Source organism: Schistocerca americana, chromosome 1 (genome assembly GCF_021461395.2).
Source record: "Schistocerca americana isolate TAMUIC-IGC-003095 chromosome 1, iqSchAmer2.1, whole genome shotgun sequence".
Lineage (NCBI taxonomy): Eukaryota > Metazoa > Arthropoda > Insecta > Orthoptera > Acrididae > Schistocerca > Schistocerca americana.
This window is the reverse complement of record NC_060119.1, coordinates 790,826,471-790,851,517: the sequence shown is the minus strand read 5'-3', so window position 1 is coordinate 790,851,517 and position 25,047 is coordinate 790,826,471. Positions and strand designations below refer to the sequence as shown.

General features: G+C 39.8%; 2 protein-coding genes across 3 annotated transcripts in view; one reads left to right on the top strand and one right to left on the bottom strand.

Annotated features, from left to right (window-relative positions):
• Window positions 1–11,198, top strand: part of LOC124612436 (colorectal mutant cancer protein) — a 602,106-nt gene extending 590,908 nt beyond the window's left edge. For both annotated transcript variants that reach the window (XM_047140650.1, XM_047140660.1), the window contains exons 14-16: window positions 5,128–5,330; window positions 5,405–5,507; window positions 10,720–11,198. In XM_047140650.1, the coding sequence (XP_046996606.1) occupies window positions 5,128–5,330; window positions 5,405–5,507; window positions 10,720–10,857 (444 nt within the window). In that variant the 3' untranslated portion in view covers window positions 10,858–11,198. The remainder of the gene's footprint in view (window positions 1–5,127; window positions 5,331–5,404; window positions 5,508–10,719) is intronic.
• Window positions 11,117–25,047, bottom strand: part of LOC124612447 (pre-mRNA-splicing factor SPF27) — a 48,475-nt gene continuing 34,544 nt past the window's right edge. Inside the window, exons 3-5 of the mRNA XM_047140671.1 lie at window positions 19,378–19,550; window positions 19,039–19,149; window positions 11,117–11,423 (exon numbers count right to left, since the gene is read on the bottom strand). Of these exons, the coding sequence (XP_046996627.1) occupies window positions 11,234–11,423; window positions 19,039–19,149; window positions 19,378–19,550 (474 nt within the window). The 3' untranslated portion in view covers window positions 11,117–11,233. The remainder of the gene's footprint in view (window positions 11,424–19,038; window positions 19,150–19,377; window positions 19,551–25,047) is intronic.

Here is a 25,047-nt window from a genome sequence, read left to right as displayed (position 1 = left end):
AATAACTACTTGCACAAGGGCCAGAGGTGGGCCAACACATTACTGACTTGCTCAATTTGAGATGCTCTTTCTCTCAGATTTCCTTTTTTCCCCATTAAGAGTGTATTTAATTAGCGCATACATCCACCTTTTACAGTATCATATTACATATTTTATACTGCATAGTGTTATGTTTTAAACATCTTGGAAGGACATTCCATTACCTTTTAAACAAGCAAACTTACATTTACTGCAGGCAACTTTCTCTGCAATTATTTATCACACCTATACTAAAAAACACTGTATAGTGCTTTAAACAGTTGCATTTACACCTACTTCTCCCAAGCCAACAGGTGTTTTGTGGCAGACAGTACATCTTGTAAAACTATAATGAATCCCTTCCTGTTCCATTTGACTATGGTTTCTCAAAATCACATCATACAATTTGGTGATGGTTTCAAAAAAAAACATTGTGTTTTGTGGTAATAAAAAGAGTTAACCCTTTGAGTATCAGTGGTTTCCGCCTGAAACCATCAATGCTATTGCAAGACAGAGACATCTAGTGGTCACTGAGGTACATTATGACTGTAATGTATTATAACAGTCCCTTACAGCACTCAGAGCAACAGTTGGTGTGAAGATGGTGTTATGTGATTGTAGAAGGGAATGGGAAGTGCTGGGTGGGTCGATTGGGCAGCTCTTGCACCTGGGTCTTCCACGGGGATGATTCCTGGGGCATAGAATGTTGTGTGGATGCCAGAACACTACTTTAGAGAAGGGGGAGGCTATTTCAGTCCTGGCACAGGCTTATCTTACCCTATCAAAGGCTGGGCAAGCTGTGAAAGCAGCTGTGTTGCAATGATCTCACAGCTTTTTATAGTGGTATGACTGCCAACCAGCTGACCACCAGGATGAACAGCCGCTGCCAAACTGGCAAAGAGCAAAGCAGACCACTCTGTGCCATAACATTCTTGATATCAGTAACTGCTTCACAACCCAGGCTATCTGGATCCTCCTCTCCACCATCAGCTTTTCTGAAATGCACAGATGGAGTTATCCCTACAAAAAATTCTCAACTCCCAAAATTATCCTGACTTCAACCAGCTGTCCCCTCACCCTATGCTGCATTCTGCCAATGCAACCACCCACCCACCTCCCTCCCTAACCCCTTCTGTGCTCCTCTGCTCCCCATTTGTACCCCACACCCCACCTTCCAATCCTATGCCTGGCAATCTCACCAGGCTATCATCTAAAGTGTGCGTGATTTACGACAGCGGCTGAGTTTAGGTTAGTTCTGCGCATCTGACGTCACAAAATGCAGTCAGCCAATGAACAGAGAACGACGTTGCCAGAGCTCAACTGCAGTGCAGAGCACAGACGAGCGTCTTCGGTTTTAGAAATGTTCAGTCACAAATAAAGTAACTGAACAAAAGCAATGTCTTGATAGCAGACTTTCTTTTATAGAAAGTTTGTAAAAAGCATTCTTTATACCAATTGCTTCATATTCTATTAATTAATTAAACCAAATAAGCAATAAGCCTCCTAATTCAGGCGATAGCAAGGAAAGGTGTTTGTATCATTCTCATGAACTTTTTCGCAATAAAGAATAGCGGTAATTGTTTATTACCTATTGTACTTCGACGAAATGTGAGTAATTCATAGTCCTACCAACAGTTTGTCGCGGTATTTTGCGTGACATGTTAAAGGCCTCTAGGATCTCTCTTGAATGACGACCTGCGTTAGCGTAATGGTTAAGGTGTTTAGCTGCTAAGTGAGAGGATCTGAATTCAAACCTCATTCGGTGCTTAATATTTTCTTTATTTAAAAACAATATCAAAGTGTCTTACTTCATGAATTTTATTCGTTTGAATGTAATTTTTTGAAATTTCTAGTGCTTTCTTTCTTCATTATAATTATAATAAGTTTTTGATTTTTCTAATTTTGTCCTCCAATATTTCTTTTTACAGCAATTAAAAACAATGAGAAGGCACACATACAATATTCATGTTATCTGTTTTGTTTGTGTATCTTCCCTTCCGCAGTCGCTGTTTTACTATTCATATTGAGATATATTCTTTTGCGACAGTATTAAACGTATTATTTAGATCAGAATTTCGGCTCTTACGTTTGCGGAGCTACTTGATTGTTGGACGCAATTCTTTGCTAACATCATCATATTCAATGTTTTCATCAACTGACCTATGTTTTGGCAAGTATTTGCTGTCCGTTGTGACAAACACAAATTGTTTGAGCACTGTGCCTCACTGACAATATACAGGGTGATTCAAAAAGAATACCACAACTTTAAAAATGTGTATTTAATGAAAGAAACATAATATAACCTTCCGTTATACATCATTACAAAGAGTATTTAAAAAGGTTTTTTTTCACTCAAAAACAAGTTCAGAGATGTTCAATATGGCCCCCTCCAGACACTCGAGCAATATCAACCCGATACTCCAACTCGTTCCACACTCTCTGTAGCATATCAGGCGTAACAGTTTGGATAGCTGCTGTTATTTCTCGTTTCAAATCATCAATGGTGGCTGGGAGAGGTGGCCGAAACACCATATCCTTAACATACCCCCATAAGAAAAAATCGCAGGGGGTAAGATCGGGGCTTCTTGGAGGCCAGTGATGAAGTGCTCTGTCACGAGCTGCCTGGCGGCCGATCCATCGCCTCGGGTAGTTGACGTTCAGGTTTCATAACTAACCTTTTTCGTAGGACTCTCCATACAGTTGATTGTGGAATTTGCAGCTCTCTGCTAGCTCTGCGAATCGATTTTCCTGGGCTGCGAACAAATGCTTGCTGGATGCGTGCTACATTTTCATCACTCGTTCTCGGCCGTCCAGAACTTTTCCCTTTGCACAAACACCCATTCTCTGTAAACTGTTTATACCAACGTTTAATACACCACCTATCAGGAGGTTTAACACCATACTTCGTTCGAAATGCACGCTGAACAACTGTCACTTCTGCCGTACTCAATAACACAAAAAGCTTTCTGTTGAGCGGTCGCCATCTCAACTGACGCTGACGCCTAGTCAACAGCGCCTCAAGCGAACAAATGTACCACTAAATGAAACTTTATAGCTCCCTGAATTCACCGACAGATAGTGCTTAGCTCTGCCTTTTGTCGTTGCAGAGTTTTAAATTCCTAAAGTTGTGGTATTCTTTTTGAATCACCCTGTATTTTAGTTTTTTCTATGTTTTATTACGTCCACAATTCAGATTTGTGCGCTTCGCTAACTTTGTTTTAATTATAACTTTTTAGAAAAAATCGAAATGACTGTGGCATAAATAAAACTTTTATTACAGTCGCGAAAGACGGAATATTTCACAATATTAAATACGACACCTATCTGGTACTTAAATTAAATGAGATATTGTTATACAGTAAATTTTATATTGTATCTTGTCCACATTTCATTCTCCATATTGTGGCAACTAAAATCGACCATACGGAAAGTATACACTATGGACTTCTACCTCTGCAAACTCTTCAAAATTTCATGCAAAGATTTACTACATTTAATGTTGCACAATAACTGCGTTAAACATCGAAACAAAATTAAGTCATTTATGGGGGGAAGGTATCAGCCAAGAAGATGTGTAAATTTCAAATTTTTGGGCCAAATAGTTTTTGAGAAATCGAATGATAAGTATCAAAGCAGTCGGAACACCGTGTGTCGGCACAGGCGAGCAGTGCAGTGATGACAAAATAGTGCACAGCGTGGAGTACGTCTCTGTAGCAGCGAAAGGGTTAATGCAGCCGTGGTGGCTTTACTTCGTAAACTGCGCGCTCCCCCCTAAATGTAAGTTTGCGAACTATACTATACTACACTACACTATACTATGGCGCTGCTTCTCTTGGCACGTGCGTCGTTTGCAACTTGGCAACGCAGCAATCTCCCGCGTCTGGGGGGTCATGCGCGAGCCACCAAGATAAAAGAATTGAACTATAGTACCCACATGCCATGCCAGACAGCACTCTTCTCTCCTCCAACCTGTACCCTACCATCCCATCCCATCCAACTCCAGAGTGCTATTCGCATGACTGTCACATTCTGGTTGGAACTGCTGTTGGTAGCAGTCACATGTACATCATGCGAGCTCTCTCTCTCTCTCTCTCTCTCTCTCTCTCTCTCTCTGTGTGTGTGTGTGTGTGTGTGTCGCAAGTCTTTTGGTTGTGCCTGGCTATGGAAACATCTCTACGTATCATCCTTATGGTGAGTATCAATCTATCCTTTTCTTAATATTGTTTAAGGTTCTCTGTGACAAATTTGAGTTTGAACTACTGCTTTTATGACTGGTTTTAAAATAATGCCACTGGAGCAGTATGTACTTTCAATATAAATTTATAAAATTTTATGCCCATTTTGAGGACTATATTTTGTTTGAGGCATTAAGAGGTCGTGAAAGTTTAAGAGATGTGTGAGTGTGCCTAGGGAAAAAAAAAAAAATTGTGAAATTTCTTTCAAATATAACTCATGAAATCATGAGTGGTCAAAAATTATATGTCTCAGTGCAACTTCCTTGTAGATTAAAATTGTGTGCAAGACTTTGACTTTCACGGGCAAGTGTGACTCATGACCTGTCCTCACAACTTTAATTCTGCCAGTAGCTCGTCTCCTACCTTCCAAACTTCACAGAAGCTCTCCTGCAAAACTTTCAGAACTAGCACTCCTGGAAGAAAGAATATTGCTGAGACATGGCTTTGCCACAGCCTGGGGGAAATTTTCACTTTGCAGCAGAGTGTGCACTGATCTGAAACTTCCTGCCAGATTAAAACTGTATGTGGTAGAGCACCTGCCCACAAAAGGCAAAGGTCCCGAGTTCAACTATCGGTCGCACACAGTTTTAGTCTGCCACGAAATCAGCGCACACTCTGCTGCAGAGTGAAAAATTCATTCTATATGTCCCAGTGCTTCCAAAGTGAAATCACCTCTTTAAAATAATTAATTGTTTACCTTTTTCCCCCTATTTCTTGTATTCATTGCTTACTATGATGATAAAGGTCAATTTTGCAAAAAAATTTAAATTTTTTTATTATTATTATTGGGACTCATGGTAGAATAAACAGCATTATTCATTCTTTATGTCACTCATAAAAGGACACACTGCCAGTGCATTTATTTATTTTACAGGAGAAGAGAAAAGTAATCACTATGGATGATAATGAATGTGTGGAGGAAATGACATCTGAACTGTCAGAAGCATTAAGGAGGGAAGCACGATTGAAGGAGAGGTTACAGGAACTAGTTTCTACACTGGAAAAAGTCAGCAAGAACTCTGAAATGAGGCATCAACAGTCTGCTGATCTCGTTAATGACCTCAAAAAAGCCAACAGGTAGTTACTATGAAAATAAGTTTGCTGTCATATACTTCAGAGTGAACTGAATATATCATACTATTTTGTTTCAGTGCACTTGTCCAAACACTGGAACGCTCAAAAAAGAAATACCAAACTCGACTGAAAAAGCTTGAACAGCAAATGCTGGCAATGGTTGACAGACACGCTTCACAGGTAAAGTGACTGATTTACTACTACTATTACTACTTTCATGATCAGGATGAACAGCCTTTAGCATTCAAATATTGGCACACACAAAGAAGGTGTATAAAATAGTATTCTAGTACTCTAGTACTCTATAGTAGTGATCGCCAAACCACCTATCTTGTGCTACCAATAGAATGCAGGAACATTTTCTATAGAACGTTGGTAATGTTCTGATTGACTAACCTGGATTGCCCCATTGAGCTCAGACTGTACTCACGGTGAGAACAAATGCGTGTTTCTCCCATGCAACTGCCATTGTCGGTCAAGAATACTACATTGTCAGCCATACAGTTGATTGTATATGCGTGAAGCTGTGTGTGTGTGTGTGTGTGTGTGTGTGTGTGTGTGTCAACTGCTAACGAGTTTACCATGCTGTACAATTGTATCGGCTGGAATGAAATGGAACATCAAACATCACTTCAGAACCATTCACTCAAGGGTTGAAAAGGCTCTCTCACTGGATTCCATTCTAAGGAAAGAAAAGATAAGGCAGCCAAAATCAAACTTAATGCTCAGCAATCAACTTGAAACCATTAGACATGAATAAAGCAGCAAATGAGGTGACATTCCAAGTTTAAAAAATTATTGCACAGTCTTAACAACTGCATTTTTACAGGCAGCAGATTCATTATTTGACAATATAATGTAATTGGATGGATAAAAAGTTCACTCACCAAGCAGTGGCAGGAGAACATGCATATAAAAAATAAAAAAAACCTTGTCTGGTCCAGTAAGTCTGTGACCCAGGGTTCTGGGTGACACTCTGAAACTCTACCTCTTCTCCTGAACCTCTCCAGTCTTTTTCCTTCACCCCTCTTCCTTTCTCTTTGACCATTCTGCGGAAAGAAGGAGCCACCGACTCTGAAAACTTGCATACATAAAGTCTTTTTTATATGTGTCATCTTGCTGGTGCGAGACTTTTTATCTATCCAGTTACACTCTGGACTCATTATTTGATGTTTCTAAAATAAAATTAAGATAATGCCTATGCCTTTCTGCAAGTACAGAGATTTGACATTACCACACAATTTACAACCGACTTTGATTGCTGCAGCTATTTTTCCTGCAGCTTGCTGAAGTAACTGATATAGTTGAGCACAGCTCAGTTGGCCATTTTTGCTTCAATTGCATTTGATAATTTTAAAATAAGAGAGGAATTGTTAAAGATTGTACCACTGACAGGGCGCACTACACGACATAGATCTTACCAATTCTGAAGCTATTCCTGTAAAGTAGTTCATGGGCTTAGCAACTGATGCAGCTACTGTGACACTGGTGGAGAGAAGTGATTCATAACCTTGTGTTATAATCACAGAACCTTTCCAAAATTTCTGCCTTACCACTGAAAGCAGTCACTGCATGGAAAAATTTTCGAGCATGAACAATAAACTAAGTTAGAATACAAGAAACTCTGAGAGGTTTGTTCACAGCACTGACCGATGAACTGAATTGGCTGTATTGTGATCTACTGCTTCATATAGAAGTTCATTGGCTAGGCAGAGTTTTACAGCTCAGTGTGGCAGCTCAGAAGCTTTTTAAGTTTGGTAACTAATGCTTTATAGCTAGGGAAAGGAAAAATTTGTTTAAATGATAACGCGGAATAATGCGAATTTGGTGGTTTTTAAGGAAGTAACGCAAAATCAGAGTTTTTCAACATAAGAAGTGTCGTAAATGTAATGACATTTAATGCTGAAATGTTCAACTGTCGCACTACGATCTGCAGTCACGACGTAACTAGTGGCCTATCGACTATCGACCTTTGCGAGCGTGTACGAACGAACACTGTGTGAATTTCGATTATTTGTTTCTTTTGCAGTGTATGTGCCACAGTATGCCATTTTGAAGCAATGCCGTAATGAAAATCTATCACAAACACAGCACCAATGTTTATTAAATGCAGTTAATAACACAGCAATGATAGAAGGCTTGAAGAAATGTGATCATTGAGACGAGACAGTAGCCGAATGAGTAAGCCATGACGTAATGGATAGTTTCGTGGTTTACGATACGAATGGATGTAAGTTTGTGTTCCACTGCGTACCAATATATATTTTTTCCATCGTAGCATAGTTGACACGGTCTCAGTCTTTTGTTATGAATGTAATGCAAGTATTTGGAAGGAGGGTGAGCGCGAACACTGCCAACACCATCGTCAATCATTGAGCTTACAACTCTTCCACTTTTCACAGTAAAAGTAAAGGAAAAAATCCGAAAGTGTAATACAAGTATGTTCTGTAATAAATGGCGCATTTCCGTCTGATTAGAGATTGAAGAATGAAATAAATATTTGGGTGTTTATTTCCGAATATGTGATGAGTTCCGAATGGTTGGCGAGGCAAGTATTTTACAGGACAGCGTTAATTTCTACGACGGAAACGAGCAGCTATAAAAGTAACCTTTTTGGATTTCCAGCTGGATTAATAACAGGACAGCGACTTGAGTTAATCAGTTTTATGTAGAAAACAGCCAAAGTCGCAAAATTCAGTTACTTTTGTTTAATTGATAATCGGTTTCACGCATCAGAACCCTTTCTCAAATCATCCAAACAAAGAAAAAGGTGTACTCTGTAATAGCACGCAAACCACGTTAATATTGTACATGATTGTGTTTAAGCCATTAGTCAATTTTACAGAGACCATTCACTGGCAGGACAACTGTTTTGCGTATTTTCTGCGAGTATTAACTTACAAAAATTTTAATTAATATCGATTTTGTTGAAATAAGGTTCGTTTAAGCAGTTACCAGACAGCTTGCCGCCCATTCACAGAGCTGAAATCGCGTATAAGCAGCACCTACTCCTACTTCTGGCTACTTGGAGTGTGGCTGTTTGGTGTATAAACAATGAGAGAAAGCAGCCAGCATCTACCCAGAAAAATTTTTCTGACACTGCCAAGCTGTAGATTCGCAGATGCGCACAGCTGTCTGAGTTAGAGCGGGGATACGCTTCACTTGACTCGTGTTTTGTTTGTGGCGCGTTTTTCAATCGTTTCGAAGCTATTGCAGTTCCCGCGTTCGGATATTTCACGTTTACACTTCATTGTTAATAGTAAGGTAAGCATACTGTTTTCACCCTCTTTCTGCAGGTCTTGGTAAAAACAGCTGAAAATGCAGTACATAGATGAGTCTTACTACCAGTTGTATATGTCTGAACGGCCATAAAAAAAAATTAAGAAAATTAAATTTTGTCTTATTTTTAACCCAAGTTAAATACATTTGTAAATGTTTATAAGTATTTTGTTACTTAGGAATACTTAAAAAATTACCTTCAAGCCTTCTTGGGGATGCAGCCAAGACATTTTATTTATTAAGAATAGCATTGCAAAGGTGGACATTTTTCTTTACATTAAAAGATTTTCTTCTAAGTTTCATTATTCTTATTCCATAAGAAATTTCAGCCATTTAATATAAATATTTAAGTCGATGAGAAAAATTGTCAAGTGTCAAAAATTAATTGCGGACCTGAGAAAAAGGGAAGTTATGTACATTTTTTTTTTTTTTATTTCCTGGATACATCATTGATAAATTGTTTTTTCCCAGTATTTAAAATACATGTATCACACCACACCATTCTGGCCAAGTGCAGCAACAGTATAAAAATGTAAATAATAGTCTCTGTTGCAGATACCTTACTGATGACACGTTTCACACTCCTAGTGTATCTTCAGATCATTCTTGAGCAGCAGAGACCGGCTTCTGTGGTCTCCACGGCCCAAGAATAATATGAAGAAGCAGGAAACGTCATCAATAAAATATCTACATCATGCTTTTATTTTCATTTTTACATTTGGTGTTTGTTTTTAATTAATTATTTGTGTCAAAAATTTTTGATAAAATAATTATTCTCTACACTTGTCTCACATTTGGCCCACCCTATCTTGAAAAATGGAACTATTTCTAACATAGCATTGAAAAACTGTTAAATATGAGAAAAACAGATAACTGATAATAGAAAAAGCTTGCCAGAAAATAACACCGAAAAGTGCAAAAAATAACACTGATTTTGGCCATATAACACCGATTTTTTTGTCCCTATTTGTAGAAATCATTAAAAAATGCTATAACCTAACGAGTTAAAGTATGTGGCCGAGAGAGTGGAATGAGGAACATTTAAGCTACTGTGAGCTGATGCTCGGTTGCTTAATTTTATCATTGCATAGCCACACTAATATCAGGGCCAGTTTACGGCTCAAGTGACACAAACCGACACTTGTGGTGCCAAGGCGAGAGGTGTACCAGGGGGTTCCAAGCAAAGACTGACTCATGTGACAGTGTACGACGAAAAGGGGGAGGGAAGCCAAATGGTATGTAAGTTGTGTGGAAATTACTCTCAAATAAAACAATACGTGGTTTGACGGACCACAGATAACTAAAATATTGCTTTATCACTATAACTTCACTACAAAAGTGGATTGTTTGAAATGCACCATTAGGCCTTACTTTGTTTTGTTGTGCCACATCCAGTTGCATTAAAGAATTGTACTTTTAATATAGTCCATGGCCTTTTTGCACTACAGGTTTACTTTTCTGTTACTGCTCTCTTGGTCCCCCCCCCCCCCCCCCTCTCTTGTATACTTAGAAATTACAGTATATCGAATACATCATTCATTAAGGAAAATACGATATACTGGCACCGTGAGATATTTGTAGTATGCAGGAAGAAATAAACATGTGAACAGGAGACAGACATGCAATTATCAGCATGACCAGACAGAATAAAGACTAGTGAATGAACAGTGTTGGGTAGTTAAAGATAGAAAATATTTTACTTTGCACTTGAAAGTTAAGAACTTAACAATTACTGCGGAAATGTGAAGGCACATAGAAAAGTAGTAACACATCATAAAAGCAATTGAAATAACTGAACACTGGAATAGTAAAAAATTGCAACAGTAAAACGTGAATTGGGGGCTATATGTTCAGTATTAAGGTAATGTGCAGAGTACATGTTACAACTGAATTTACATTAACCTACATGATAGTGAAGATAAAGCAGCAGCATCTGTTTGAACACCTTAGTACAGTGTGTAACAAAAAGAATCATCCGATTTGGCACACATATATTCCTGAAACTAATAAACATATATATTGAATTTGGTAACTTGGTTTCTTCTTTTCACCGGACTGTCCCTTGTATTTTGATCATACAGCACATTTATAAAATTCTTAAATCTTTTTACAGGTCAGGACACTGAAGCAAAGAATATGTATTTTAGAAGAGGAGACTTGTGCCCACAAAGTAAACAATTACCAAGTTCCACAGATACCACCTTCGGGAAGCCATTCTCAGAGTTCTGGAGCTAGCGAGACTTCATTGTGACAGGCCCCCGAAAGAAGAGAAATGAGTGCCTGAATTTTGCTGAAGACGTACATCAGGGAAATAATTCACTTGATTGTCTACTAATAAAGACGGTTAATTTACTTGTAATTATTTGTAGGACAATGTATGTGACTGACTATTTATTGAGAGAAATGTTGATGGCAAAATTTATTTTTAGTGGCCAGTCTTGCCTTTTTAGTCTGCTTTAATAGATAATTTAGTACATATGTATAAAGGAGAAATGAAAGACAAGACTAAATATGTTTCACATGATTTTACTGCTGTACATATGTAATATACAGAACATACCATGTATGCAATAAATATATTGTTACAGTAAATCAGATTCTTTTTAATACAAAGTCGTAGCAAAACTTCATTCATTGTTAGTTTCAGTTTTCTTTGGCCTCACTTTTTCCACTTCCTTTTCTAATTGTGCACATGCTTGTTCTATTTCATAGTTTTTACTCACAAGGCCTACCCACTGTGCTTCAAGCTGCCTCAGTTTTTCACCACCTTGAGTTTGCATGTTTTTTCGCTGCCAGTTAATCTCTTGAATTTGCTTCCTGAAGAAGGACATAAATATTAATCACTATTTACTTATTTAAAGGTTCCTGCATCAGTACTTGAGTTTACTGATGCTCAAGTGACATCCCTAAAAGTACATAAGCTTAACTCTGATTGCATTCTTCCAAGCAGCAAATTAAAAATTCTTAAATTACTAGTTTATTTTAGGAAATGGTGACAAGTTTTGAAATTAGAAAATCAAATTTTGGCACCAGTCAGTATGTTTCATCAAAGATATTCTGAATACACAATCAGTCAAAACAAACAATATTTTTAATAAGCAAACATCTAACACCAATTCTGTCAGTTATGACAAACATACCACATTACTGATACTTAACCAAGTGAGAAGCAAAAAACAAAAGTTAACATTTCATTCAAATCACAATAAACAATTATTCAATGAATATAAAGAAGAAAATGTACATATTGCTAAACAAAATTAGGTTAGCAGGTCAAAACCTTGACTCATTGCCTGTCAGCCATTCATATTGTTTCAACCAAATAAGGAAGATAATTATATTGCTAGTGTGAAAGACAAAATAGATCCAATCACACAAGCATAAATCACTGTAACCCTTAAGACTAGGGAACTGTGTGTCCAGAGAATGAAAGGGGAGAAAGAGAAAGGCACGTTAACTTTATTTTCAATCATAAAAAGACCAAGGGAGGTCATCCACAAAGAGGTGTGGCACAAAACTGAAAACAACTTTCTCGAGTAAAGAGAGATCAGAAGCGAAATTTCAGCACCAGGGATGACACTTGATTAACTACAGGCAAGATGAGGAGAAATTTAAACAGAAGTGTGAAACTACTAAATAAAAAAGAAAAATAGTGCTTATACAAGGTCACTCCAAAAGAAATTCACACTATTTTTTTTTTTTTAAATCCTTCTTTTATTCTATATGTTTGAAAGTTTTACAGTGTGTAGATACATCCTTTAGGAACAATATTTTCATTTCTCCACATAATTTCCATCCCTCTCAACTGCTTTACGCCATATCTTGGAACCAGCGCCTGTATACCTACATGGTAAAATTCTGGACCAACCTGTTGGAGGCACTGTTTGGCAGTGTGCACAAGGGAGTCATCATCTTTAAACCTTGTTCCTAAAAGAGTGTCTTTCAGTTTCCCAAAGAGATGATACTCACATGGAGCCAGGTCAGGACTGTAAGGCGGGTGTTTCAGTGTTGTCCATCCAAGTTTTGTGAACGCTTCCATGGTTTTTTGATTGATATGTGGCCGTGCATTGACATGCAACAGCAAAACATCCTGCTTTTGCCGATGTGGTTGAACACGACTCAGTCGAGCTTGAAGTTTCTTCAGTGTCGTCGCATATGCATCAGAATTTATGGTGGTTCCATTTGGCATGATGTCAACAAGCGAGAGTCCTTCGGAATCTAAAATCACCGTAGCCATAATTTTCCAGCAGAAGGTGTGGCTTTGAATTTTTTTTTCTTGGGTGAATTTGCAGGATGCCACTCCATTGATTGCCTCTTCATCTCTGGTGAAAAATGATGGAGCCATGTTTCATCACCTGTCACAATTCTTCCAAGAAATTCATCTCCACCATTCTCATACTGTTCTAAAAGTTCGCTGCATACCGTTTTTCTTGTTTCTTTATGAGCCACTGTCAACATCCTGGGAACCCACCTGGCACAAACCTTTTTTAATGCCAACACTTTCAGTATTCTGCAAACACTTCCTTCCCCTATCCCAATGTAGTGTGACAATTCGTTCACTGTGATGCGTCTGTTAGCAGTCACCAATTCGTTAACTCACTGCACATTGTCTGGAGTGTGTGCAGTACAAGGCCTGCCACTGCGATGACAATCCTCAATAATGGCATGCCCGCTTTCATCACGTAACCTGCTTGCCCACCAACTAACTTTATTGCGATCAACAGCAGCATCTCCATACACCTTTTTCAGCCTCTTGTGGATGTTTCCCCACTGTCTCATTTTCACAGCACGTTGCTTCTGATGAACGTTAAGTGTAGCAGCCATCTTTAAGATATGCTGTGACGGCGCCACTCATGGGAACAGTTTGAAAACAAGTGGGAAGGATGTATCTATACACTATAAAACTTTCACACATGCAGAATGAAAACTGTATTTTTACAAAAATAGTGTGCATTTCTTTTGGAGTGACCCTTGTACTAAATTTCTAACTGATTACCAAGCTGTTTCCATAGCAAAATTGACGTAACATTTTCTCTGGCTCGTTAAGAGAAGAACGGGGAGGAACAATAAGTAAGGTCTTGTACTAGTTAAGATTAAGAGTATTACTTGTACTGATTGTTACAGATTCCTCAGTCACTGTACTACAAATTTACTACTAGCTCTCACACTGGTAAGCAAATTTACATTGAAGGTTAATTTATGAAGAATATGAGAACCACCAGCATAAAAAAGAATTACCTGGTACAAAACTACATATATATTTATTTGCATTTCCTGTGATAATTAGGGAAAATTAATAAAGGTATTAACACTAAATAATAACTGATGCGTGCATGACAATGTATCAATGCACATTTCCTAACTTATTCTATTGTACACTTACATTGCGAATCAAGAACTGCTTATTAATGTTGTTAAATTTAGGGGCTGCAACATAAATAAGTTTCTTACCTATCAAGACGTTTAACATAACTCATAATATAATTTTAATAAGAAGTGAGGAAAGGGGGAACAGTTACTTCATGAACACAATAATTACTCCAGACTAGGCTATCACATGTTTAACTACTCAATACTGCACTAATATGCAGCAAGAATTTGAACTGAGTATTTGCAATAAGCAATCCTTACAAGGATCCTGGTTGGACACTTCACTCTTAACTACAGAAACAACACAGAACACTTTCAATATGACAATTTTTATATTAAAGTAAAGTCAAGGAAAACTAAGCTTTACAGCTTGCTGTTAATATTCAGCAAACAGGTGATAGATACAAAACACTTTAGAGACTGCACGTGTACACACAGCTAATGAGCCCATACAATTCTTGCTGTGTACTGAGCTGTGTATACTGAGCTGTTCAAGGGAAAAATTGAATATTTTAATAAAGCAACAAAATTACAAATCAGAAAATACAATTTGAAGCAAATTCATTGGTTGACTTGACATATTACCCTCCATCTGTCAATAAAAGGAAGAAGAGGCAATAACAAAGATGGTTAGTTATTTTATAATTTGTTTTATAGTACAAAAACAATTTTTTTCCATTCCATGTTCATTCTTAGTTAAAATATTATTAGAAGTATCTGCCTGCTAAGAGCTGAAACAGTAACATAATTGGAAACAACTGATGTATGAAAAGATGAGTACAGAGCTTCTGGAACTTCTACAACTTTTATATCATACAGGGTGTCCCAGGATGAATTGTCAAAATTTTGGTTGTACGTAAAATATATGAACGCTACAAATAATTCAATACCTTCTCTTGCTGACAGTATAGATAATGTAACTGGTGGTGATAAACAGAAGACCAAAATTCTAAACTTAGCTTTCAAAAATTCGTTCACGGTAGAGGACTGCAGCACCATTCCACCTTTCAATTACTGAACAAACGCAAGGATGGCTGACATAGTGTTTAGTGTATCTGGGATTGTTGAACAGTTAAGATTCTTAGACGCCAGGAAGGCATCTGGCCCAGACGGTATCCCCGTAAGATTTTATGTTGACTATGCTACAGTGGAAAGTTCCACGGGACTGGAAGAAGACCCAGGTCATAGCAATATATAAAAAGTGTAGAGAATCGGATGCACATAATTACCGGCCAATTTCACTGACACTGATCTGATGTAGAATCATGGAACATATTGTGTGTTCAGACATAATGACCTTTCTAGACTCTGAGAAGCTCATCTGCAGAAACCAGCACGGTTTTAGGAAACAGCAGTCATGCAAGACACAGCTGTCCCTCTTTGTTTATGATATACAACAGGCTCTAGATACTGGCTCCCAGGTTGATGCCATATTTCTCGGCTTTTGAAAGGCATTCAACTAAGTTCCACACTGTCGCTTGCTCCAAAAAGTGCGCGCTTACGGCCTGTCAGATGACATATGCGGTTGGATAGATAGTTTTCAAACAGACAGGGAGCAGTATGTCGTCCTGGACAGGATGACTTCAAACGAAACAAGCGTAACTTCAGGTGTGCCCAAGAGCAGTGTAATAGGTCCAATGCTTTTTACGATTTACATAAACCATCTGCTTGATGGTATTGACAGCGGCATTAGACTGTTTGCCAATGATTCTGTAGTCTACAAGTAAGTAGTATCACACGAAAGTTGTGAACAAATCAAAGAGGATTTGCAGAAAATAAATGCGTGGTGTAATGACTGGCGGTTATCTCTCAACATTAGTAAGTATAACCTACTGCATATAACGAGGTGAAAATCCCCGTCAATGTACGAGTACAAAATAAATTCCCAGTCTTTGGAAGCAGTAACATCCATCAAGTATCTGGGTGTGACTATTCAAAATGATCTCAAATGGAATGATCAGATTACACAAGTAACGGGTAAGGCGAACTGTAGATTGCGGTTTATTGGTAGAATCCTGAAGCGATGCAGTCCTTCAACATAGAAAATAGCTCACAATATGTTAGATCGTCCATCTTAGAGTACTGTTCGTCCGTATGGGACCCTTACCAGTTGGGTCTGATTCAAGAGATTGAGAAAGTCCAAAGAAGAGCAGCAAGATCCGTGACTGGTACATTTAGCCATCGCGAGAGCGTTACAAATCTCATAAAAAGTTTGAAGTGGGACACACTTGCAGAAAGAAGGCGCGCTATCAGAAGGGGCTCCTCACTAAATTCCGAAATCCGATCTTCATTGAAGATTTAGAGCATATATTATTACCACCAACTTTCAGATCGTGCAATGATCACCATTCAAAGATAAGGGAAATTAGAGCTCGTACTGAGGCATTCAGACAGTCTTTTTCCCCTCGCGCGATCCATGAGTGGAACAGAGGGTGGAAATATGACTCTGGTGCGAATTGTGCCCTCTGCCACACATCGCTTGGTGGCTAGCGGAGTATATATGTAGATGTCAATACTCAGGAACATGACAGGGTAGAATCATTCAAACCAAATGTTCTAGTTAACATGAACTCTAAAATGCATACCTTATGAGCAGTTGTTCACTTTCAATACAATGAAACATATCTTCTAGTGAAGAAGTGCTCACAGCTATTAGTGTATGTATTTTACTGCCCATGTTTACGAGAAAAGTTTTTCTTGTTTTGGTCAATACTATCTCCTCCCAAAATATGGAAAGCAAAGACATTGCAGTAGAAAGGATTTGTTTCACGGTATCGAAGATGATGCACCCTTAGTTCTTACAGTAGGCATTTCAGAGCCCATGCTTACTCACTTTTTGTTTCAAATGATCATTCTTGTTTTATCTCTGAATATTGACCATTCCTTCTGGGACATTCAGTATACACTCTTCTCTTTCCAACTGTGAGTGCTTCTAACTTACTACAATGGCAAGTACCCATCTAACACATACTTGTCTTTCAGCCTCCAATTCTCCCAAATCATCTTAAGCCAAGCTTTCATTTCCTCAAACTATTCTAATTTATGTCCTTCTGTGTCTCTTTGCTATTCTTATGTTTCCCTTCATTGAAACACCTTCCCTTTTTGTCCCCTACCCAATTTCCTCTTTCTGTGTCTTTACTTGTCATTCTACTCTTCACCCTGTGCCCTTCAGCAACCACAGTAATTTGAATTTCAGCAGTTACATTATACTATCATGTTGAATTCTTTGTATGCAGCACTTTTATTAAGATTACAGAATCGAACACATTTTATCCACTATCTCTCACCTGTATATACACTCCTGGAAATTGAAATAAGAACACCGTGAATTCATTGTCCCAGGAAGGGGAAACTTTATTGACACATTCCTGGGGTCAGATACATCACATGATCACACTGACAGAACCACAGGCACATAGACACAGGCAACAGAGCATGCACAATGTCGGCACTAGTACAGTGTATATCCACCTTTCGCAGCAATGCAGGCTGCTATTCTCCCATGGAGACGATCATAGAGATGCTGGATGTAGTCCTGTGGAACGGCTTGCCATGCCATTTCCACCTGGCGCCTCAGTTGGACCAGCGTTCGTGCTGGACGTGCAGACCGCGTGAGACGACGCTTCATCCAGTCCCAAACATGCTCAATGGGGGACAGATCCGGAGATCTTGCTGGCCAGGGTAGTTGACTTACACCTTCTAGAGCACGTTGGGTGGCACGGGATACATGCGGACGTGCATTGTCCTGTTGGAACAGCAAGTTCCCTTGCTGATCTAGGAATGGTAGAACGATGGGTTCGATGACGGTTTGGATGTACTGTGCACTATTCAGTGTCCCCTCGACGATCACCAGTGGTGTACGGCCAGTGTAGGAGATCGCTCCCCACACCATGATGCCGGGTGTTGGCCCTGTGTGCCTCGGTCGTATGCAGTCCTGATTGTGGCGCTCACCTGCACGGCGCCAAACACGCATACGACCATCATTGGCACCAAGGCAGAAGCGACTCTCATCGCTGAAGACGACACGTCTCCATTCGTCCCTCCATTCACGCCTGTCGCGACACCACTGGAGGCGGGCTGCACGATGTTGGGGCGTGAGCGGAAGACGGCCTAACAGTGTGCGGGACCGTAGCCCAGCTTCATGGAGACGGTTGCGAATGGTCCTCGCCGATACCCCAGGAGCAACAGTGTCCCTAATTTGCTGGGAAGTGGCGGTGCGGTCCCCTACGGCACTGCGTAGGATCCTTCGGTCTTGGCGTGCATCCGTGCGTCGCTGCGGTCCGGTCCCAGGTCGACGGGCACGTGCACGTGCACCTTCCGCCGACCACTGGCGACAACATCGATGTACTGTGGAGACCTCACGCCCCACGTGTTGAGCAATTCGGCGGTACGTCCACCCGGCCTCCCGCATGCCCACTATACGCCCTCGCTCAAAGTCCGTCAACTGCACATACGGTTCACGTCCACGCTGTCGCGGCATGCTACCAGTGTTAAAGACTGCGATGGAGCTCCGTATGCCACGACAAACTGGCTGACACTGACGGCGGCGGTGCACAAATGCTGCGCAGCTAGCGCCATTCGACGGCCAACACCGCGGTTCCTGGTGTGTCCGCTGTGCCGTGCGTGTGATCATTGCTTGTACAGCCCTCTCGCTCTCGCAGTGTCCGGAGCAAGTATGGTGGGTCTGACACACCGGTATCAATGTGTTCTTTTTTTCCATTTCCAGGAGTGTAATTTAATATATTCTATCTGTAATTGCCCTGAGACAATCATTTTTTTTTAATATTAAAATTATGTATTTTTCCTTCCCTTTTCCTCTTTTCCCAACAATTTGTCCGACTTGCTTTGACAAATTGCACAGATAATGGAATAAAGTTTACTTTTTGTAGCTATATTTCAAATATTTTGGCCTAGTTTGCACAATTTGCTTTCTTCATGAAACAACTGCTACCTCCTCTCTTCCCTTCACAAGAAAATCATATGGTTGTAAAACACACACACACACACACACACACACACACACACACACACACACACACACACACAACAGTCTTTACATTACCTCATGCTCTGCAATTGTTTCTGCGCCTGTGTAACTAACTGAACCAATGTCTCCAAATACGCCTTCCAAGCTTCACAACCATATTCCACCATCAGTTCCAAATTACAAATTCTGAAACAAAAAAATTAAATTTTTCTGTGTGGAATATTGTAATACTGAGCAAACTAGTATTACAGTTATAGTGTATTGCAAATCATAAATTATGAAACGATTGTAATTTCCAACATTTAGTTTGCACCAATCAGTATCAGTTGGATAGTGGTCTCCTGGCAATGGAGCAACACAATCAACTACCTTAAGTTACCCCCCACAAGGTGATTCACATATTCACCAGCATACCTTGTTGCTTGGTGCTCTAACTGTGCCATGGAATTTTCAACACACTCTGTCCATGCAGCTATATCAGTCATCTTACCAGCAGGAGGTGGTGGAAGTTCGTAACGCTTCATACTCAAAACATCCATTGGAAGACGTTGCTGCATCCTCTCAAATTCATTTCGCATTATTTCTGTCTGAAAGCACGAATGACAAAATAAAACTGGGTGGTAAAATTCATTCCACATCATGCATCTGCACACAGTAAGTCAGAAATAACAATTCTCTCATATGTAATTCAATTTTATCATGACTGTCAATTTTATCACGATTGCTCTTAAATGTAAACATTGTGTGGCCTAAACAGAAACAGTACACTGGCAAATTATTTAAAATACCAGTTGATACTTTACAAGTAACACCTACCATACATAACTTCAATAATTTTTAAAAGAACCTCACTGTAATAGCAATGAATTACCTCCAAAGAAGTTTCAGGCAATGGGTGACAAAAATATATTTTAATTAGCACACTATTTCAAAATATCAGCCAAATACACAGTCCAGTATCACTGATGTGACCACCACCTATGTTCAACGTCAATATGCAATACCCACTCACAGGCAGCAGGTGGCAGCATTAACAGTAGAGGGCACAAAGTATGCCTGGGGGGGGGGGGGGGGGGGTCTGTCATAATGCAGAAATGGAGCAATTTATCTGAGGTTCCATGCACATGATTAAAGTCTTCCATACCAAGGATGGAAGAATTTCCAGAACGGCTAAGTTTGTAAACTGTCTGTGTGCCGCTATGGTCGAGGTATGCTGTGCACGGCAAAGTGACACTCTGGTGCACCATGGGTCACGGATGACATGGGTGAACAATGGCTACAGAGATGTGAACGGACAAATAGATGTGAACCTACTGAACCAGTGACTGCACAGATAACCTAAGGGGCAACCAACAGTGTCTCCTCACCGAGTGTTCAGTGAACGTTGCTACCTATGGGCCTCCACAGCAGGTGCTGTTCATTGCTGACTGCTGTTCATTGGCAACGAAGGCTGGAATTTGCACACCAATACTACAACTACATGTCCATTGAGTAGCAACATGTGATCGTTTCAGATGAATCACATTTTATACTCCACTGGACAGATGGTCATTGGCATGTAACATCTGGAACTAAACACCCTGCAACAAATCATTGGATAGGTCCAGGCGGAGGCAGGAACGTTATGATCCAGGGAACGTTTTCATGGCATTCCCTGCATGATCTTGTCATTCTGGAAGGCACAGTGAAACAACAGAAGCATGCATCTATCCTTGGGATCCATGTTCACCCTCAGCACAACAGCATCTATCAGAGGATAATGCATTGTGTCACACAGATCGCCGTGTATGTGCATGGTTCGAAGAGCACCAGGGTGAATTTACTGTACTCCCCAGATTTAAATCCAATTGAGAATCTGTGGGACCACCTACATCAGGCTCTTCATGCCATGGATCCTCAATCGAGAAACCTACCACAGCTGGCCATGGCACTAGAGTCAGCACGACTCCACGTTCCTGTCGGTGTATTCCAGAATCTCACTGACTTTCTTCCTGCACATCTCTCAGTAGTTCGCACTGCAAAAGTTGGTTATACAGGCTTTGGCAAGTAGTCACATGAAAGTGACTGGGAAGTGTAACACTTAAAAAAATAAAAATAAATTTAAAAATAATTATATTTTACTTCAGGAGACATGATTTACACAACTTTAAAAATTTGATTTATGACCTAAAACTGGAAATAAATTATAAACAAATGGAAGGCCGTGTTCTGGCAAAGCTCCAGTGTCTTGCAGTGAAACTTCATTATAATAATATAGTAGTTAGTGGCATAAAACATGTAAATCCTTGCAATAGTCACTCCGTACCCATTTAACTGCAGCCCAGCCCTGTGTTTACATGGCTGCCAAGTTCGTGTGCTCTGTCCACTGCTACCTCAGCACTGGACAGCAAGGGCAAACTGCCAGCCATGTAAACGTGAGACCAGATTGCCGTTAAGTGCTTATGGAGTAGGCATTGCAGGGATTTATACGCTTGTTGTCATCTATGACTATATATAAAAACAAAGATGAGGTGACTTACCGAACAAAAGCGCTGGCAGGTCGATAGACACACAAACAAACACAAACATACACACAAAATTCAAGCTTTCGCAACAAACTGTTGCCTCATCAGGAAAGAGGGAAGGAGAGGGGAAGACGAAAGGAAGTGGGTTTTAAGGGAGAGGGTAAGGAGTCATTCCAATCCCGGGAGCGGAAAGACTTACCTTAGGGGGAAAAAAGGACAGGTATACACTCGCACACACGCACATATCCATCCACACATACAGACACAAGCAGACATATTTAAATATGTCTGCTTGTGTCTGTAGGTGTGGATGGATATGTGCGTGTGTGCGAGTGTATACCTGTCCTTTTTTCCCCCTAAGGTAAGTCTTTCCGCTCCCGGGATTGGAATGACTCCTTACCCTCTCCCTTAAAACCCACTTCCTTTCGTCTTCCCCTCTCCTTCCCTCTTTCCTGATGAGGCAACAGTTTGTTGCGAAAGCTTGAATTTTGTGTGTACGTTTGTGTTTGTTTGTGTGTCTATCGACCTGCCAGCGCTTTTGTTCGGTAAGTCACCTCATCTTTGTTTTTATATATAATTTTTCCCACGTGGAATGTTTCCTTCCATTATATTGATATCATCTATGACTATATACAGAGAGAGACTGCAAGACAGTGGCACTTTGTCAGATGATGGAGGAGAGAGTACAGCTTTCAAAATGTCAATGACACAGGGTAAATTGATGCAGTAATAATCCGAGAAAATTTTATTCCGTTGACACGTCACAAATGCGTCATCTAGTTTCAATAGAGCCCTATACTGCACTCCCAGTAATGTTCTACATACACACTAAAATTATCACTTACTGCATGGAAAGAATATTACGTAAGTAATCAGGCACAGGTACAACTGGCTTTAAACTTTCATACAGCATAACAGACAGGATTTGCAAGTCATAATGAAATTATAAATTGGAACATTGACTATGAATTACCATTTTGTATAGGTTTCAAAATTTTTGAGATGTCTATGCTAATATAGACACAAGGCAGTGATTCAGTCTACTTATTATAGTGAAGAACTTTGACATCAACATCACAGACTCCATCATACTTCATCAAAATAGTGACAGATTGAGAACTCTAAGAGAAATAATGCATGGAGATCCCACAACACCAAAAATATTGTCAGCAACCCGAATGTTCAGAATTTTAAACTAGGAAAATTAAATAGGAATGCAGTTTAATAGGACAAATGTTGACAACCAATATTTTGATGTTTGCTTCTAGTGCAGATAAACTTTGAGAATGGACAGCACTAATAACAGTTTAAGAATTACACTCTCAAGAAAGTACGCTTGCAATATCAATACACACACACACACACACACAGTCTACAGAAGTCACTTAAGTTATGCCTTCATGCCCACTGTTATCACAGCTGTGGCAGCTTGATGACCTGCAACACAGTGAGGAGGAAGTGTGCTGTGGGGCTGCTGAAAACTACAGCTGCTAGCATAAACAGAAAACTGGAAACATGGCCAAATAATCAACTGACAGTTGAAGAGTCATACACAGCAACACCCTGTATGCTGGATGTCTTTTCAATATCGTGATTTTGGTTTTCAGTAAATAATGCTGTTATTATGCACAATACACACTTGAATAGGATGCACAATATATACTTGAATAGGAATACATTCAGAGTTAGAGTACAAAAGGCAGATGAAAACTTAGCAACTAAAATGTCTTATTCTGTCTTTGGGGCATTGTTTCATTCATTATGTTTCATTAGAGTGTCTGGCAAAGACATCACAGAAAGCATTTGCTTATCGGTATATTAAAATGAATAATAAAAGTTGCGCGCGCACACGCACGCGCGCGTGCGCGCAACTTTTATTATTCATTTTAATATACCGATAAGCAAATGCTTTCTGTGATGTCTTTGCCAGACACTCTATCAAATCTGTAATATTTGCCATCGTCCTAAGAAGATTGCCTAAGAGGAAAGAATCTGCAATGCAGCCAATCAAAAAGAGAAATATCGTTCTGTTTTGTCATGAAGCCACTCCTGGATGATAGCTGCGTATTTGCTTTGTAGTCAGCCTTACTGAAGCTGTCACCAAATCGTACTCACAAGCTATGGAAACATAGCAATAAGTTTTAAAATGCATCACTTAAAATTATTACTGTGATGTGTTGATATGTTGATTAATTTTGAACAGTGTTGTTACATGGCAAAGTCTAGTTCCCACATATCAGCTGGATTTTTCAGTATGTCACTGCTTTCTTGCCCACAACAATACGAGAGAAGGAAAGTTGCTACTCACCATATAGCGGAGATGCTGAGCAGCGATAGGCACAATAAGTCACAGAATCATAGCTTTCGGCCATTAAAGCCTTTGTCAGCAGTAAACACACACACACACACACACACACACACACACACACACACACACACACACACACAACTTGCACACACACCTGCAGTTTCAGAGAGCTGAAACTACACTGCGAGCAGCAGCACCAGTGCATGATGGGAGTGGCGACTGGGTGGGGGGAGGGGGAAGGGTAGTATGGTGGGAGTGGAGGAGAGTGAAGTGTTGAACTTTAGACGGAGGGTAGGAGAGAAGGTGCGTGTGCGTGTGTGTGTGTGTGTGTGTGTGTGTGTGTACATACAATTTCATGTACTTTCATCACATTTTAATATAATCATGACAAAGTAAGAAATGAAATGAAATGAGAAAACTGAATAAAAGTGTTAATGCTTCATACCTGGCAGACCCCTAATTTAAACAACAATGAAGATACAGTTACTGAGAGAACAAGAACAAGTCGAAGTTGGTTTGCAGCTATAACTGATTAAATAAAATACTAGTATCAGTTGGAAAAAATACACCAAGATGAAAAATGAAAGAATTACTGAAATGGGACATCAATTGGTAGATGTGATGTACATGTACAGATAAATAACTGTTTACAATTTCAGAAAAAGTCTGATGATTTATGCAAGAGAAAGAGCATAACATGTGCAAGTCAATAATGCACCTCTTGCCCTTATGCAAGCAGTTATTCGGCTTGGCATTGACTGACAGATCATCGCTGGTCATAAGGGCTCAAATGGAAGCTGTGCTAAGCACTGAAGACAATTACACTCCAGTCAATGAGATTCCAGACTGAAGGCGTGTCTGGAGACTCAAAACTGGAGTGGGGTAACAACCTGACTATCGCCCACCATTCAGCTTGACAACCAGGGGCGATGGTCTGGGATGCCATTTTATTCCGCACTCTATTTGTCACCCGCAGCAGCCTTACAGCACAGTGGTTCATCGACGATATTCTAAGCCCCATTTCGTTGCCCTTCATTGTGAACCATCTTGGGTTTACATTTCAGCAAGATACAGCCCGCCCACACAAAGCGAGAGTTTCTATGCCTTGTCTTCTCAAAGCAACAAAAAAAGAATGCCAAATTCAAAAGAATGCAAACTCCCCAAGACTGGCTAAGTTTCACGGAAACTTGAAATTTAGTGCGGACGTCAATGCGAGATGCTTTTAATAGTTTCCACAATGAAATATTGTCTCAAAATATAGTAGAAAACCCA